This window comes from Mobula hypostoma, chromosome 3, assembly GCF_963921235.1.
Source record: "Mobula hypostoma chromosome 3, sMobHyp1.1, whole genome shotgun sequence".
NCBI classification, from domain to species: domain Eukaryota; kingdom Metazoa; phylum Chordata; class Chondrichthyes; order Myliobatiformes; family Myliobatidae; genus Mobula; species Mobula hypostoma.
In genome coordinates this window covers 219,981,348-220,000,620 of record NC_086099.1, presented here as the reverse complement: position 1 = coordinate 220,000,620, position 19,273 = coordinate 219,981,348, and the positions used below count along the sequence as shown (strand labels likewise).

The window sequence follows — 19,273 nt, the reverse complement described above, 5'->3', positions numbered from 1 at the left end:
TCGATGGGAGGGGTATGGAGGGCAATGGTTCAGGTATGGTTTAGGCAGATTAATAGTTTGACACAGACTAGGTAGGCCAAAGGGCCTGTTTCTGCGCTACCGTCTTCTACGACTATAAACTACTGCTCGACCTCCAGCAAATTGTTTATTGGTCCTAGATTCCAGCATCTGCATCTCCTTTTGACCATAACTGGCACAGGTTAATGGTTGTTTGTCTGTCCAAGGCAGAAGTCGAGATGTTGATTTATTCCTTCTCAAGCCCCTCCAACCTTCCCAATCATTTAACTTTTCTCTTGTTCTGAAAGCCCTATTTTTTGTCAACCGGTATATATGCTAAGCCCCAATCGAGTGTGCCAGACACTTATCTCACTATGCAAATCGAATCCTACCCATTCACATCAAAATACACCCAGCCAAGGATTGCATCCATCAATAACAAACAGAGACAAGTTATTAGTAGCAAACAGTCTACTGGAGATACTCAACAGCTTCAGCAGCATCTGTGGGGAGAGAGGAAATGTCAACATTTCAGGGCAAAACCTTGCCTCAGGATAATGCTTTTCACCCCATAGAGTTCCTCTACCTGTTTGGTGCTCCAGATTCCAGCATCTGCCACTTCTTTTGACTTCAATAGTGTGCCTAACATAGAAACATTAACACAGAATCACTTCGTTGGGAACTTCCTCTGGCTTCTTCCCTGTATTTCCATAGACATCTTGCAACATAAATCCTCCTGTAGAAAGTAACCCATTTTCTTAGTCCATGTAATCATTGGGCTCCTGTGATTTGACAGCACACTAAAAACAGAAACTGGGGCCAGGAATGAGAGACATAAGAGAATTCAAGTGCCAGAATCTGGAGTAAAATGTAAGCTGCTAGAGGCTACTGTTCTGCTCTCTCTATACCCATAACTGTGTGGCTAGGTAGAGCTCAAATGTCATCTATAAATTTACTGATGAAACAACCATTGTTGGCAGTATCTCAAATGGAGACAAGAGGGTGTACAGGAGTGAGGTATACCAGTTAGTTGAGTGAAGTCACAGCAACAACCTTACACTCAATGTCTGTAAGACCAAAGAGCTGATTGTGGACTTCAGGAAGGGTAAGACAAGGGAACTCGAAATCAATCCTCAGAGAAGGATCAGAAGCGGAGAGAGTGAGCACTTTCAAGTTCCTTGGTGTCAGGATCTCTGAGGATCTAATACCAACATATCAATGCAGCTATGAAAGAAGGCAAGACAGTGGTTATATTTCATTAGGAGTTTGAAGAGATTTGCAATGTCACCAAAACCACTCACAAATTTCTATAGATGTACTGTGGAGAGTATTCTGACAGGCTACATCGCTGTCTGGAATGGGGGGGGGGGGGAGCTTCTTCATGGGATCGAAAGAAACTACAGGAAGCCGAAAAATTAGTCAGCTCCATCTTGGGAACCAGCCTCCGTAGTATAAGAAATAGGAGCAGGAGTAGGCCATCTGGCCCATCGAGCCTGCCCACCACTCAATAAGATCATGGTTGATCTGTCCGTAAACTCAGCTCCATCTACCTGCCTTTTCCCCACAACTCTTAATTCCCTTACTATGTAAAAACCTATGTAACTGTTTCTTAAATATATTTAGTGAGGAAGCCTCAACTGCTTCCCTGGGCAGAGAATTCCACAGATTCGCCACTCTCTGGGAAAAATAATTTCTCCTCATCTCCATCCTAAATCTTCTCCCCTGAATCTTGAGGCAATGTCCCCTAGTTCTAGTCTCACCTACCAATGGAAACAACTTTCCCACTTCTATCTATCCCTTTCAAAATTTTGTATGTTCCTATAAGATCTCCTCTCATTCTTCTGAACTCCAGAGAGTACAGTCCCAGGCAACTCAATCTCTCCTCATAGGTCAACCCTTCATCCCCAGATTCAACCTGGTGAACCTCCTCTGCACTGCCTCCAAAGCCAGTACAGGTATATCCTTCCTCAAGACGTCTTCAAGGAGCGGTGCCTCAGAAAGCTGATATCCACTAATAAGGACCTCCATCACCCAGGACACGCCCTCTTCTCATTGTTACCATCAGGGAGGAGGTAAAGAAGTCTAAAGGCACACACTCAGTGATCCAGAAACAGCCTCTTCCCCTCTGCCATCCGATTCCTAAATGGACATTGAACCCATGAACACTACCTCACCTTTTTTTTGTTTTTATATTATTTCTGCTTTTGTATTATCTTTAACTAGTTAATATACATATACACTTACTGTAATTGATTTACTTAATTGTTTCATCTATATTAACCTGTACTGCTACTGCCAAGTTAACAAATTTCGCAACATATGCTGGTGATATTAATCCTGATTGATTCTGAACTCAGCAGGTCAACAGCATCTGCGGAGGGACAGCCGGCATTGCAGCTTGAAACCCTGCATGAGCACTGCCAGTATGAAAGATCTTACCCATTGTAAGTTACTATTTCAATACACTGACAGAACAAATAAACTTATCAATACACTACAGTGTTGCACAAAGGAATTAAAAGCAAAAGCTGCTGTACATGTTCAAAGAACTGAGTTGTCCACTGCTACTCCACAATATAAGGGGGGGGGGGCGTATATCAGAGGCAAATTCTTTACAGAGAGAGTGATGGTTGTGTGGAATGCCCGCCAGGGCTAGTAGCAGAGGGAGATACATTAGGAGCATTTAAGAAACTTTTAGACAGACTATGAAGGAACTCTTCTATGTAGGCCAGTCTTTCAAGTTATTTAGGTCTTCTCCTTCCTTTCCCAGGGATGAGGTGTTTAGAGCTTCTGCTAGTGTTTCTGTAGCATTAGGTTTTTATAGGATGGGGTTCCTAGCCCCATGCCCAAACCTTCTCTTTTCACACCCAGGCTTGGGACCATCCACAGCAGGATTAACGGAGTCTTGCAATCACTATAAAAACATCCAAGACATTCACTTGCACTGTGCACCTTTTTGGTACAACAGTACTCAACAAGTCCATGCGACAACACAACAATGGTACTCAATAAGTTTAACTCCATCATTATCCAGCAAATTGTTGATGGGATAGTCCTGCAGTACTTGATATTTTTAGTATCCAGCAGTGACCTGCAATCATAAAAAAAGACGACAGGACAAACAAATACACAAAGTGGCTGCTGTGTCCAAGCCACTGAGGCATTACCAAATAGAAACACATTCTCGGAACTTGAATGCTCTCCCAACTTGTTTTCAGAATTTTTGCAGAATGTTGGTAGAATCCTAATCGAAACTTTATGTAGGAAGGAAAGGTTAGAGTGATCTTAGAGTAGGTTAAAAGGTCAGCACAACATCATGGGCAAAAGGGCCTGTACTGTACTGCTCTATGTCTAATAGGTCTAATATATTCTGGAGAAGTAGTAATAATGGGATCAAAGAATGTGGACACCTTGGTTTCTTAAAAGCACATTCCAAAGCTGAGAAGCAGATGGAGCAGAGGAGTTTCTCTGCAGTACACCCCAAGGAACTGGGAGTTGCAAGACTGAGGTGTTATGTCACCACCACTGCTTGGAGGCGTAATCACAGAATGACAAAATCACAAAGTGACAAAAGCAAATGTTCATCGTTGTTCTCGTGTCCACTAAGTACCACACGTGAAGCTAGCTGAAAATGTATCTACAAAAAAAGACATTGGTAAGGAGTTACACTCCTCAACATACTTTCGGATGGTAACCAACCAAAACATCAAGATGCAGAAGGTCCGCCAAGGGTAGTGGGTACGTTGAACAAGCTGCCATAGCAACTGGTAGAGGCAGATACAATTACAAATTCAAGAGACATTTTAGCAATTTGTCAGTCATAGTCATAGAGTTGCGCTAGGCACATTTGCCTGCATCTGGCTGACATCCCTCAAAACCTTTTCTACCCAATCTAAAAATCTTTTAATTGTGCCTCCTTCACTACTTCCTCTGGCAACTCTTTCTATATACCCACCACGCTGTACGAATTTATTTTCTTTTAGATCCTTTCAATCTTTTCCCTCTCACCTTAAATCTATGTCTGTTGTTTTAAACTCCCATACGCTGGAAAAAAATCTATGGCAATCAATCTTATCTATGCTCCTTGAGATTTTATAAACCTTTGTAAGATGACCTCTCGGTGAAAAAGCAATCTATCCAGTCTCCCCATATAACTCATATCCTCCAGTCCAGTTAACATGGACACATAGAACAGTACAGCACAGTACCAGCCCTTCAGTCCAAGATGCTGATTAAACGTACTCCATGATCAATCTAAACTTTTCCTCAAACACATCTCTCCATTTTTCTTTCATTCATGTGCCTAAGGGTCTCTTAAAGGCCCCAATGTATCTGCCTCCATCACTACCCTTGGCAGTGCGTTCCAGGCATCTATCACTCTCCGTGTAAACAAAAAATCTTACCTCTGACATCCCCTCTAATCTTCCCTCCACTCACTTTAACCATATGTCCTCCAGCATTGCCACCCTGGGAAAAAAGTGCTGGTTGCCCACCCTATCTATGCTACCCATCTGATAAACTTCTATGAAGTGGCCTCACATCTTCCTTCGCTCCAGAGAGAAAAGCTCTAGCTCATTCTTTACTCCAAGCAACATCCTGGTAAATCTCCTCTGCACACTTTCTAAAGCTTCCACGTCTTTATAATGAGGTGACAGAAAAGAACACAAAACTCCAAGTGTGGTCTAACCTGAGTTTTATAGAGCTGCAAATTACCTCGTGGTTCTTGAAGTGAATCCCGACGAGTGAAGACCAATACACCATGTGTTTTCTTAGCCGCCCTATCAACTTGTGCCATAACTTTGAAGTATCTATGAAATGAGACCCCAAAGATCCCTCTGTTCCTCTACACTGCTAAGAATCCTGTCATTAACTCTGTATTTTGCCTTCAGGTTCGATCTTCCAAAGTGTATCACTTCAGACTTTTCCAGATTGAACTCCATCTGCCACTCCTCAGTCCAGCTCTGCATCCTGTCTTTATCCCATTGTAACATGACAACCTTCTACTCTGTCCATCAACCTTTGTGTCATCTGCAAACTTTCTAACCCACCTTCCTGATCTAAATCATTTATAAAAATCACAAAGCCCCAGAACAGATCCAGCAAAACATCACTATTAATTCACTGATCTCCAGGTAGAACATGCTCCATCTACCTCCACCCTCTGCCTCCTGTAGACAAGCCAATTCCAATTCTATGAGGGCAAATTTCCAGATATCCCATCCTCCTGACTTTTTGGATGGACTTATCAAAGGAACCTTATTGAATGCCTTACTAAAATCCATATACACCACATCCACCACTCTACCATCATCAATTTGTTTTAGTACCTCCTTGAAAAACTCAATCAGAATTGTGAGGCACAATCAGCACCTCTCAAAGTCATGTTAACTAACTTTAATAAGACTATGCTTCTCAAAACACTTTTAAGTCCTGTACCTAAAAAATACATGGATAGGAAAGGTTTAGACTCTAAGCTTTAGAAGGATATTGACCAGACACAGGCAAACTGGATTAGCATTGACGGACATCTGGGTGAGTGTGAATGAGTTGGGCCAAAGGTCCTGTTTCTACGCTTCTCATGTCATACTCCATCCACACTGTATGCTGTACGGAGACTTCAACATCTTGGAATGCTGAGTGCATAACATATTTAATGCTGAACCAATATGCCCGTCACCTAAGACTTCAATACATTCATGGAAAAGTCAAATGAGACTCAATGGAATTTTACAGACCAGCTTTAGTCTTGGGAATGGGCCTATTAACTGATGCAAATTTTGTACTGGGAGTCTGCATGGAACAACTGGATCAAATGGCCTTCAAATGTGTTTTAAACACAACAGATGCTGGGAATCCAGGGTCACACACACAAAATGCTGGAGGGACTCAGCAGGCCAGGCAGCACCTATAAAGAGGAATAAACAGTCGACTTTTTGGGCTAAGAGCCTGCAAGAGCAATCAGCAAGCATTAATGACAAGGTCTCAATCATAGCAATGTAATTAAATGAATATCAGACATTTCATACAGCAGTGTCTGATCTCAGCTTACCAGATCCAGAACATAAATGCAGGTTTCCATTAAGAATCCCATTGGTAACCACAATATCATCCAGATTCACCTGTCGGGGCGGTGTCACCTTCAGCTCCCTCTGGATATTTGTCACACTGATCTTTAAAGATGGGCGGTTTGAATAGTTATAATGCCATTTTATCTTCTGTATCACACTGTCTGCATTTGAACAAAATGTACTTAAGTTTAAACCCATCAAATAACATAACAAGGAATAAGAATAAATGGCTAAATATCTGTCTACATGCATAGTACACTCAGTGGCCAATTTATTACGTACATCTCTACACCTGTTCATTAAGGTAAATATACGAGGGTTATTGATAAGTTCGTGGCCTAAGGTAGGAGGAGTCATTTTTAGAAAACTGGCACATTTATTTTTCAACATAGTCCCCTCCTACATTTACACACTTAGTCCAGCGGTCGTGGAGCATACAGATCCCTTCTTTGTCTTGGATCTCCAGAAAGTCGTCCACAGCAGGGATGATTGATAAGTTCATAGCCTAAGGTAGAAGGAGATGAGTTATTAACTTCAAACTTTCTGCATAATCACTCAAAGAGTTGAACTGCATGTGCATGTAACAAAAGCTGTATAACTCATCTCTTTCTACCTTAGACCACGAACTTATCAATCACCCCTGCTGTGAACCACTTTCTGGAGGTCCAAGACACTGACTTCTAGAAAGAAGGAATCCGTATGCTCCATGAGTGCTGGACTAAGTGTGTAAATGTAGGAGGGGACTGTGTTGAAAAATAAATGTGCTGGGTTTTCTAAAATTGACTCCTTCTAACTTAGGCCACGAACTTATCAATCACCCCTCATATAATGAGCCAATCATGTGGCAGCAACTCAATGCATAAAAGCATGAAGACATGGTCAAGAAGTTCAGTTGTTGACCAGACCAAACATCAGAATTGGGAAGAAATGTGATCTAAGTGACTTTGACCATGGAATGATTGTTGGTGCCAGGCAGGCTGGTTTGAGTATCTCAGAAATTGCTGCTGTCCTGGGATTTTCACACACTACAGTCTCTACAGTTTAGAGAATGGTGCAAAAAAAAACAAAACATATCCAGTGAGCAGCAGTTCTGCTCGCGTCTTGTTAATGAGAGAGGTCAGAGGAAAAACGTCTTGTTAATAACAAAGTTCAGAGGAGAATGGCCAGACTGGTTCAAGCTGGCAGGAAGGTGACAGTAAATCAAATGACCATGCATCACCAGGATGGCAGTTCAAATCAAGGTAATTTCCCACACTTCCTTCGGAAAGAAGGAGGCTATTCAACTCATCAGATATATGCAGGCTCAAGGAGAAATCCCTTCACTGCCATTCTCTTATTTGCCTACAATTATTCTCTCTCAGAAGCTAATCAACTTTCCTCAATTCTCCTACTACCATAGTGGCCAATTATAGTAGCCAATTAACTTAATAACTAGTACACAGGGTCAAAGTATTACAGAGTCATTAGCATGGAAATCGACCCTTCGTTCAAACTGGGACACGCAGACCAAGATTACCAATTTAGCTAGCTCAACATACTTGTGTTTGGCCCATATCCCTCTAAACTTTTCCTATCCACGTATTCATCCAGACATCTTTTAAATGCCATTATTGGACTTGTTTTCACAAACAAGAGAAAACTGGCAGATGCTGGAAATCCAAGCAACACACACAAAATGCTGGAGGAACTCAGCAGGCCAGGCAGCATCCATGGAAAAGAGTACAGTTGACGTTTTGGGCCGAGACTGGAGAAAAAAAGCTGAGGAGCGAATTTAAAAGGTGGGGAGAAGGGAGAGAGAAATGCAAGATGATAGGTGAAACCTGAAAGGGGAAAGATGAAGCAAACAGCTATGAATGAGATACAGGGCTGGAAAAGGGGGAATCTGATAGAAGAGGACAGAAGGCCATGGAAGAAAGGAAGTGGGGAGGAGCACCAGAGGGAGGCGATTGGTGGGCAAGGAGATAAGGTGAGAGAGGAAAAAGGGGATGGGAAATGGTGAAGAGGTGGGGGGCATTAAATCATTTCCCTCTCACCTTAACCCTATGCTCTCTGCTCCCCGATCAGGAGATTATTAACAATAAAAGATTACAGTGACCAACAAAAGAAGCACGGTAGCATGGCAGTTAGCAGAGCGCTACTACAACACCAGCAACATGGGTTCAATTCTGCCGCCGTCTGTAAGGAGCTTGTATGTTTTCCCCATCATTCTGTGGATTTCCTCCGGCAGCTCCAGCTTCCTCCCACATTCCAAAAGAGCTACGATTAGAAGGTTAATTAGTTACATGGGTGTAACTGGGTGGCATGGGCTTGTTTAGCCACAGTATTGCAAGGGAAAGAAAGAAAGTGAAGGAAAAGAACCAAGAAAAGACAAAAAAGCAACAACAACGTGGTTGTTTTAGACCAAAACTAGTTCACTAGAGAGATAAAACACATTCCAGTGATAAGAGGTACTCTATGAAATAGTCAGGCTCAAGCGGCATGATACCTGCTGCAGAAAAACTAAGAAGCTTCTAGAAAATACAGAATCAGCTATACTCCAATTACTAAAAATTCACTGAACAATTACATATATACAGGTGATTATATATTAAATTATAGGTGTTTATAATAAATTACAAGCAAGCATTAAAAAAACTCTAGGAAAAATAACAGTTTTACACTCCCTTTCCCTCTCGCTTGCAGCTCCTGGAGGAAGGTCCCTGCATTCAAATGGTCTCCCTCCCTTGATGCTGTCAGAGGATGGTGCCGAACTTCTGGGTCTTGGGCAAGGTTTAATCAACACGGTTTATGGATTGGACTCTGTAATTCACATTATGATGTTTTTCTGGTTTCTGGTCACTCCTTTGTTTGTTGCTATTTTGAGCGTTTTTGATCAAGGGTATCCTGCAGATAACAAACTGAGCTGAACTGAACATGCCTGGACTCTTTCGATTTTGTGATATATATTCTGTGTTTTTCGCCCGTTGCTGTGCGCACGATTATTTTTTGTGCATGGGAATGGGGGTTGATGTTTTTCTTTCAACGGGCTCCACGCCCGTCTGTGGAAAGACAAAGCTCATCGCTGGATACTGCACACCTATTTTGATAATAAATGTTCTTTGAATGTTAATCCATCAGTGGAAACACAGACAGCACCAGAGATCAGAACAGAATCCAGGATATAGAGCAATGAAGCAGTGCACTATTTAGTATGACACTGAGCCATCCATTTTTTAATAACTATCTACAACTTCAAATCAAAACAGTTTCAATTCAATTTATATATACACTATCCCAATTAGTGCACTGTTAGATAATTCCACCAAGATCATGTGAAATCAGAGACATACTATGTACTAACTGCATTGAAAATACTACCACTCATTGGCATGGTGAAAGTCTACTTCAACCAGTTACCACAACTTTCAGTCAATAAAAATGGAGAAAATGTAACAACACAAAATGCTCAGCAGGTCAGGCAACACCTATGGAAGGGAATAAAGAGTCGATGTTTTGGGCCGAGACTGGGTCCTCGGGTGGAGCGAGGCCAGATGGGAAATGGCTTTATCTACCCCCCAGACCGTGAGCCTACCAAATCCTCTGTCACCACCCAGGCCTCACCATGTATAGATAGATAGATAGATAGATAGATATACTTTATTAATCCCGAGGGAAATTTGGTTTCGTTACAGCCGCACCAACCAAGAATAGAGCAATTTAGTAAATAAATAGCGTAAATATAGCAATACAAAAAACCCCAACAATCAACCAACAAAATGCAAAACTATGCCAGATGGAAAATAAGTCCAAGACCAGTCTATTGGCTCAGGGTGTCTGACCCTCCACGGGAGGAGCTGCACGTTGGATGGCCACAGGCAGGAACGACCTCCCGTGCCGCCAAGTGTTGTATCACAGTGGGATGTGGCCGAAGTCCAACAGTAAAAAGTTCAATATCCAGTCTACAAACACGTTCCTCGATCGTAACATACCCCGGACTGCACCACCCGTCGTTAGCCAGATCAGTAAGCACCCCACTCCTTCACGCCGCTTACCGCTCTCGAAGCACCAGTAGCGTTGTACTGTTTACTTCTGAACTTGTGTCGTAAACACACCTTTATTATTTGTCAATTTATTTGTGATAATATTACTTTATGTGTTATATGTACTGTGTTGTGCACCTTGGTCCAGAGGAGCTTTGTTTGGATAGCAGTATGCATGTATACAGTTGAAATGACAATAAACTTGAACTTGAAATGTCAACTCTTTATTCCTTTCCATAGATGCTACCTGACTTGCTGAGCTCCTCCAGTTTTTTGTGTGTTACTCTGGATTTCCAGCATCTGCAGAAACTCTTCTGTTTAAAATGTAACAGCTGTCATTTTAAAGGAGAGTTAATGGAACCGAAATACGCTGATGGAAATTAAAGCGGAGACCATTGTCAACAAACTTACCAAATTCAAGAAAAGCGTAGGGCCGTGATACCAGCTGGACTTTAGCAACCTCTACAGAAGAAGTAAACTCCATTCCAAGTTCCTCGAGGAAACAAAACGCCATTGTAGTGGGATAGTAGCTACAGCAGATGGTCATGTAGGCAATGCCCTGTGAAGAAGTAAAGCTGGGAGAAAAGCCATTAAATATATATATGGCCAATATCCAGCACAAACATGTGAAATGTTGTCATGTAGCAAATAACATACTGTCATGTCTGAAAAACTTACAATTGAATCACCATCTGGTATGGGGAGGGCAGGGGGAGGGAGGGTGGCACTGCACAGGATCAAAATAACCTGCAGAAAGTTGTGAATTCGGTCAGTCCCATCACAAGCACTCGCCTCTCCAGATCCAGGACATCTTCAAGAAACAATACCTCAAAAAAGTGGCATCCATCATTAAGGACCCCCATCACCCAAGACATGCCCTCTTCTCTGCTGCCATCAGGGAGGAGGTACAGGAGCCTGAAGGTGCACACTCAGTAATTCAGGAACAGGTTTCTCCTCTCTGACATCGGGTTTCCGAATGGACATTGAACCCATGAACACTATCTCACTACATTTTTTCTCTCTCTTTACGCAGTACTTATTTAACTTTTTAAATACACCGTATATATACTTCTTACTGTAATTTATAGTTTTTATTACTATGTATTGCAATGTACTGTTGCCACATAACAACAAATTTCACAACGTATACCAGTGATATTAAACCTGATTCAGATTCTGATAAATGACCTAATGACTATTCAGATATCACACCCTATTTACCCTGGTCAAACCAATTCCAAAGAGAGGTAATAAGCTCTCCCATTCCCCATATACTTATGAATTACAGGACAGTATATGGCGACATATATGTACTTTGATAATAAATTTACTTTGAACTTTGAACTAGAGTAAAATTAGAGATTTTTGCTGCTATGAACCAGGCCGATTGAGAAATATATAAATAAGATTCACTGCCTTAACTCCAAACCCCACATAATTCACCAGGTTTAATGTAAACATGTTGTCAGGTGCTGGATATTGTTTACTTTCTAATAAAAAGGTAGTTTTGGTTAATGCCTATGCTCCCAACATGGACTGTCCGGAATTTTACAAATCATTATTTAATTTGTTCCCGAATTTGAATGAGTTTTCACTAATTTGGGGCAGGGATCTTAATACTTGTTTATCTCCATCTTTGGACCGTTCGGCTCCTTTACAGACCTTACCCAACAAATCTGCAACCTTGATTAACTCAATCCTTTCAGATTCCGGGTCGACAGACATTTGGCGTTTTTTGCATCCTCAGGAAAAAGATTTTTCTTTTTTTTCACATGTTCATCGTTCCTATTCAAGAATTGATTATTTTTTTATTGACTCTCGTCTTATTTCTTCAGTGGTTAAATGTGACTATGACTCTATAACCATTTTGGATCATGCTCCACTTAAGCTTTCTATTAAAATACTGGCCAATACACAAAATAATAGACAATGGCGTTTTAATTCGCTGTTGCTTCAGGATTTGGATTTTGTTAACTATATGAATGAACAGATTGATCTCTTTTTTACAATCAACTATACCGAAGATATTTCTATGAACATCCTTTGGGATACTTTTAAAGCTTATATTCGTGGTCAGATCATCTCGTATTCTGCTGCTTTGAGGAAGAGGTTGAAGGAGGAGGAGCTGGTTATTGTGGACAAGATTAAGGAAATCGATAAGATATATGCTACAGTTCCCTCTGAGAAGTTGTATAAACAAAGAACTGAACTTCAAATGGAACACGGTTTATTACTTTCGTCCTCGATTGCAAATCAATTAATGAAAACAAGAAGCAAATTTTATATACATAGTGACACAGTTGGTAAACTGTTGGCTAATCAGTTGAAGACTAACTATTCTAAATCTCAAATTAATCAGATTTATAATCAAAAAGATCAACTGATATTTGATCAAGCTGAGATTAATCCATCCTTTTTTGATTTTTATTCCTCCTTATATCAATCAGAGTTTCCACGAGACTAAATATATGTATGACTTTTTAGATAACCTAGATTTCCCTAAGATTTCACATGATATATCTTCTATGCTAGACACTTCCTTTACCACTGATGAGATTAAGAATGTTATTTTCTCTTTGAGCCCCGGGAAAGCTCCTGGTCCTGATGGGTTTATTGCGGAATTTTATAAATGTTTTGGATCTTCATTAATCCCTTGGTTATTCAGGGTTCTGGAGGCCTCATTAAAACTTGGTAAACTTCCCAAATCCTTCTATAGAGCATTGATCTCTTTAATATTAAAGAAGGATAAAGATCCTGCTCAATGCGCATCTTACAGACCAATATCCTTATTAAATGTTGACTCTAAAATCTTTTCTAAATTATTAGCAAACAGATTAGAAAAAGCACTTCCTTATATTATTTCGGAAGACCAAACGGGTTTTATTAAGGGTCGTTACTCTTTTTATAACATTCGCACACTGTTAAACATTGTTTATACCCCCTCACAAAATGATCCTGAGTGCGTCATTTCCTTAGACGCTAAAAAAGCCTTCGACAGAGTCGAATGGCCTTACTTATTTAAGGTGCTTGAAATGTTTAATTTCAGCCCAAAATTTATATCCTGGATCAAATTGTTATATCATTTTCCTATGGCCTCAGTCCGTACTAACTCTTTAAGCTCACCTTTTTTCCCTCTTTTTCGAGGTACGACAAGGTTGTCCTCTTAGTCCTTTATTATTTGATATTGCATTAGAACCTCTTGCAATTGCTACTCGAGAATCTCCAAATATTATTGGGATAACTCGGGGTTTAAAGTCCCATAAAGTATCACTCTATGCTGATGACTTACTTTTATATATTTCTAATCCTCAAAAATCTATCCCTGCTGCTTTAGATTTATTAGCACAATTTAGTCTTTTTTCAGGTTATAAGTTAAATCTCAGTAAGAGTGAACTTTTCCCGATTAATAAGCAAGTTCCCTTATATCAGAATCTTCCGTTTAAATTGGTTAATAATCATTTTTCATATCTTGGGATTAAAATTACCTGTAAACATAAAGATTTATTTAAGACTAATTTCCTACCCTTAATCGATCACATTACTCAACTTTCATTTAAATGGTCTCCATTATATTTAACTTTGACTGGTCGTATTAATGCTGTTAAGATGTTTACTCTGCCAAAATTTTTATATGTATTTCACTACCGATTTTTGTTCCAAAATCCTTTTTTGATAAAGTTGACTCTAAAATTTCTTCATTTATTTGGCAAAATAAAAACCCGAGATTGGGTAAAATACATCTACAGAAAGCTAAGAGAGATGGAGGTTTGGCATTACCTAACTTTAGATTCTATTATTGAGCAATTAATATTCGACACATGAAATTTTGGTTACTTGACCAAGATACACTATCCATTCCTAAATGGGTAGTATTGGAATTACAATCTGCTCAAGGTTATGTACTTGGCTCCATTTTAGGTTCTTCTCTTCCTTTTGATTTGAAACTCCACAAACAGGTTTGTAACCCGATAGTTAAATATACCTTACGTATTTGGTTTCAATTCCGAAAATTTTTCGATCTTAATCAATTTGGGCTTGCGATTCCTATTTTAGACAACATATTCTTTCCTCCCTCTTCCACGGACCGTGCCTTTCAAATTTGGAAGACTAATGGCATTTCACGGTTTTTGGATTTATTTTTAGATGGTTCCCTTATGTCTTTTGAACAATTATCTAACAAATATAACTTACTAAGAATACATTTTTTTAGATATCTACAAGTTAGAAATTTCCTACGTACTATACTCTCTTCCTTTCCGACGCTACCTCCTACATATATTTTAGATACTATAATTAACCTTAATCCATGTCAGAAAGGTGTAACGGCTATTATTTATAATACTATTATGAAACTTAGGAAAGCTCCATTCGATAAGATTAGGTCAGATTGGGAAAAGGAATTGGGCTTTATTATTTCGGCGGATGACTGGGCGCATATTTTACAACTTCCTCTATCTGTTCTAGACACTCCCTAATTCAATTTAAAGTTGTCGATAAAGCACATATGTCTAAAGATAAATTAGCTCGTTTTTATTCTCATATTAACCCTCTTTGTGACAAATGTCATGGAGAGATAGCTTCCTTAACTCATATGTTTTGGTCCTGTCCTACTTTGGAAACTTTTTGGAAAGACATTTTTAATATTATTTCAAAGGTATTGAATATAGATATTTCTCCCCATCCTATTACTGCTATTTTTGGATTACCTAAAATTTCCAGTAATCTTTCCCCTTCAGCCCGTAGATTGATTGCATTTTTTACTTTAATGGTGAAAAGATGCGTTTTACAACATTGGAAGGAGATTAATGCTCCAACTACATTCTTTTGGTTTTCCCAGACAATACTATGTTTGAATTTGGAGAAAATTAGAAGTAGTCTTTATGATTCTTCAGTTAAATTTGAACAGACCTGGGGATCTTTTATTCAACGTTTCATTTAATGTAACTTTTTTTTCTCTTTCTGTCCATATTTACATTCCCTTCTTGATTTTTAACTGTTTTTAATGGAGGTCGGGTTTGAGGACGTGATTGTTTTAAGTTGTTTAACTCTACTTGATACCTAGTTAGCCCATTGCTTTGCTTTGCTTTTTAGATTAGTTGTACAGTGGGTTTTTTTGGGGGGTTTTTTTTGTTTTTTTTTCCTTTTCCTTATTGACATGTATGAAAATTAGTATACTATTATATTACCTTGTTATTTTATATCTAAACTGCACTGTTTGTACTAACTTCTTTTTGTGTATTAATATCTCTTGTAAAGTTATATTGCAACAGTGTATCAGTGCCTATAAGGTTTACCTTTTGTGTACTAATTCAATAAAAAGATTTAAAAAGGAGCTGGATATCACAGCATCAGCAATAATGCTATCACAGCACCAGCAATTCTGTGTGTAAAGAGTTTTTACGTTCTCCCCATGACTGCATAAGATTCTCCTGGATGCTCCGGTTTCCTCCCACATTCCAAAGGTGCACGGGTTAGTAGGTAAATTGGTCACATTGGTGTAATTCAGCAGCAAGGGCACATTGGGCCAGAAGGGCATGTCACCTCGATGCATCTCCAATAATAATTTAAAAATCTCAAAGCCTGCAAAATATAGCCCGTGGACAGTTACTCAATCTGTTATTTATTTAACTTCTCCACCTGAATTTTGTGAGTAGATAATGTAAAACACATCTAGACAGAGTGGTAAAGAAGCTGTATGGCATGCTTGCCTTTACTGGTCAGGGCACTGTGTGTAAAAGTCAGGAAGTCATGTTGCAGCTGTGTTGAACTTTGGTTAGGCCACATCTGGAGTATGATGGGCAGTTCTGATTGCTCTAATACAAGAAGCATGTCGAGGCTTTGGAAAGGGTGCAGAAGAATTTCACCAGAATGCTGCCTGACTTAGAGAGTATAAACTACACAGACAGGTTAGACAAACTTAGAGTGTAAAGGATAGCAATACACATAAAAGTTGCTGGTAAACGCAGCAGGCCAGGCAGCATCTCTAGGAAGAGGTCTGCCAGGCCTGCTGCGTTCACCAGCAACTTTTATGTGTGTTGCTTGAAATTCCAGCATCTGCAAAGATTTCCTCATGTTTGCGAGTGTAAAGGATAGAGAGGAGACCTGATAGAGGTTATTAAATTAGGAAGTAGATTGGATAGATAGAGTCTTTTCCCAGGGTAGAAAGTCAAATACATATAGAAGCAGAGAAATCTACCAAAACAAGATCGAGGTGCCAAAAGCAGGACCCATAGATTACTTTAAAAGAGAAGTTAATACTGATCAAAATACATGAAAAAATGTTTGAGGAAAAGAAAATACAATCCACTTATTGATACAAAGCTGAAAACCTAATGTTAAAACTAACATGCTTTAGTGACCAAACACAGCTTCCACGCACCCACTCCCCCACACACAAAGCAATCCATCCCCTCTGGCTCCCACCCAAACCCAACAAAACACACATATTGCTTCCCGAATCACACCTTTACACCTCTGGCTCTATGAAATCATGTCACAATGTGGTATGGAACAGTACCTACAATGACACTCATCCCTGATTGGCTTAGTCCTACTATGTTTGACACTACAAGTCAATACTTGAGATCAAGACCCATGAAATCACAATTGTTGTCTTCAAGATGCTCTGTTTTCACAGAAACTGAAAGTATTTTAGTTTCTGGGTAAGTTTGTCAGTAATTTTGCAGCTGACATGAAGGCTGGTGGTGGTGTAGACAGGGGTGGAGATCGAGGCAGATACATTAAGGATATTTAAGATTGGCAAATGGATGATAGGAGAAATGGAGAGCTATGTAGGAGGGAAGGGTTAGACTGACCTCAGTGTAGGTTAAAAAGTTGGCACATCATGATGCACCAAAGGGCCTGTACTGTTCTATGTTCATTTGCCTCCAAGTCTCACTGTAACAGGCATTCTTTAGATTTACACTGCCTCTTTGCAGTGGCAGACTCACTGTATATGTAGCTGGTTGTTCTTCACGGTTCCACGGCCTGGAAATTGCCCAAGCATTTTGGACACCATCTTCAGATGCGTTTTACATTCTTGCAGATCTCTACTATATTCAAAGTCTGTGGAAGCAGACAGTGGCAACCCATCCTTCACCCGGACAACATAGGCAAATAGGATCATAGACATTGTGTGACCTGGTATTCATGAAGGCTGCAGCTGAAAATAAAAGCAGAAATTAACTTCAGTGAATTGTTCCAAAACTGGAAAAACTCATTGACCAGACAGCATCCACACAGAGAGTTCATAGTTAAGTTCACTGTTCCAAGTAAATTTATAATCAAAGTACATATATGTCACTATTTTTTTGTGGGCATTCAGTAGGTACAAAGAAACACAATAGAACCAATGAAAAACTACACACAAAGACAAACAAGCTTGCAAAAAGACTTTACAAATACAAACGTGAAACATAATAAATAGATAGATAAAATAAATAATATTGAGAACACAAGATGAAGAGTTCTAGAAAGTGAGTCCATAGGTTATGGAATCAATTCAGTGTTGAGATGAGTGAAGCTATCCACACTGGTTCAGGAGCCTGATGGTTGAAGACTGATAACTTTTTCTGAACCTGGTGATGTGGGACCCAAGACTCTTATACCCCCATCCCGATGGTAGCAGCAAAAAGAGAGCATAGTCTGGATGTTGGGGGTCCTTGACGATGGATGCTGCTTTCTTGTGGAAGCACTCCTTGTAGATGTGCTCAATGGTGGGCAGAGCTTTTCCTGTGATGGACAGGGTTTTATCCACCACTTTTTGTAGGTTTTTCTATACATGTGCATTGGTGTTTCTATATCAGGCTGTGATGCAACCAGTCAGGATAATTTCCACCATGTCTCTATAGAAGTTTGTCAAAAGTTTTAGATGACATGCCAATCTGTGCAATCTTCTAAGAAAGTAGAGGCACTGCCGTGGGTTCTTTGCACTGAAAGATCCTCTGAAATGATAACATCAAGAAATAGCACAGAAAAAGAGAAAGAAGGGAAAGATCAAAGAAGAGCAGTGGAATGCTAGAGTAATTAAATGACAAAAGATGATAATGGTGCATTGTAAACAGGGCAAATAAAAAATAATGCATGGGTTTATAGCAACTGCAAAATCTGAGGCAGTATAGTGGTGTAGCAGTTAACATAACACTACTACAGTGTCGGCAATCTGGGTTCAATTCTGCCACTGTCTGTAAGGAGTATGTACGTTCGTCCCGTAACCACCTGGGTTTCTCGTGTTCTGGTTCCCGCTCACATTTCAAAGACATGCAGGTTAATTGGTCAAATGAGTGTTATGGGGCAACACGGGCTGGTCAGGCCAGAAGGCAATAGCAGAAGTCATTGGATCACAAAGTACTGCAGCACAAAAGCAGGCTCTTCAGCCAATCCAGTCTGTGCCAGGCTGGTGTTCTGCCTAATCCCATCCCACCCAGACAGAAGCCCAGCAGCTTTTTCCCAAAAGCAGACGACATCTATTTAAAGTGAGTGCAGGGATATCAGAGGTAGGATTTTTTGTTTACTACAGGGTGGTAACTGCCTGGAACACACTACCAGGAGTGATGGTAGAGGCTGATACAATAGGGACGTTTAAGACTCTTAGATACAAGGACAATAGAAAATGGAGGGTAGGAGGGAAGCGTTAGATTGATTGTGGAGTATGTTTCGCATAACATTGTGAGCATATGACCCTGCACTGTGTTCTATGAAATTGTAGTAAAACCCATGTATAATCTTCATAGCCAAACACTGGGAGAATTTTCCAGACTGGAACATTACAAATTTTATATCTTTGTTGAAAAAAGGAGTAACTAATTTAACTTTGCTGATGGGGAAGAAGATCAAGAAGTAGTAATCAGAGGGAAAATTAGCAATGATGATCGAGTGTAAATTGATTAGAGAAAGCCAGCACAGATAAAATTGTTAAATACAAGCTGTTTTTTTTTAATGAGGTCCATGATGGAAATGCAACTGACATCATAGATAGACTTTCAAAAGGTATTTGTTATGATGGCGCGGAATATAAAGGTCCACAATACCTTGACTAAAAATAGATTTCTGGATATTAAGGAAATGAAGGACTATGGAAATGGTGCAGGAATATAAATCTGAGTTAGAAGTTCAGCATGATTGTAATGATTGGTCGAGACAACTCAAAAGGCAAGGTACAGTAGCCTATTCTCTTAAGACCATAGGGCA

The 19,273-nt window shown here is 39.8% G+C and overlaps 1 protein-coding gene across 6 annotated transcripts in view; it reads right to left on the bottom strand.

Moving 5' to 3' along the window:
- The window catches only part of sec22c (SEC22 homolog C, vesicle trafficking protein), a 98,806-nt gene that overhangs the window by 66,818 nt on the left and 12,715 nt on the right, over positions 1–19,273 (bottom strand). For all 6 annotated transcript variants that reach the window (XM_063044553.1, XM_063044555.1, XM_063044556.1 and 3 more), the window contains exons 2-4: positions 17,035–17,246; positions 10,496–10,659; positions 6,047–6,226 (exon numbers count right to left, since the gene is read on the bottom strand). In XM_063044553.1, the coding sequence (XP_062900623.1) occupies positions 6,047–6,226; positions 10,496–10,659; positions 17,035–17,216 (526 nt within the window). In that variant the 5' untranslated portion in view covers positions 17,217–17,246. The remainder of the gene's footprint in view (positions 1–6,046; positions 6,227–10,495; positions 10,660–17,034; positions 17,247–19,273) is intronic.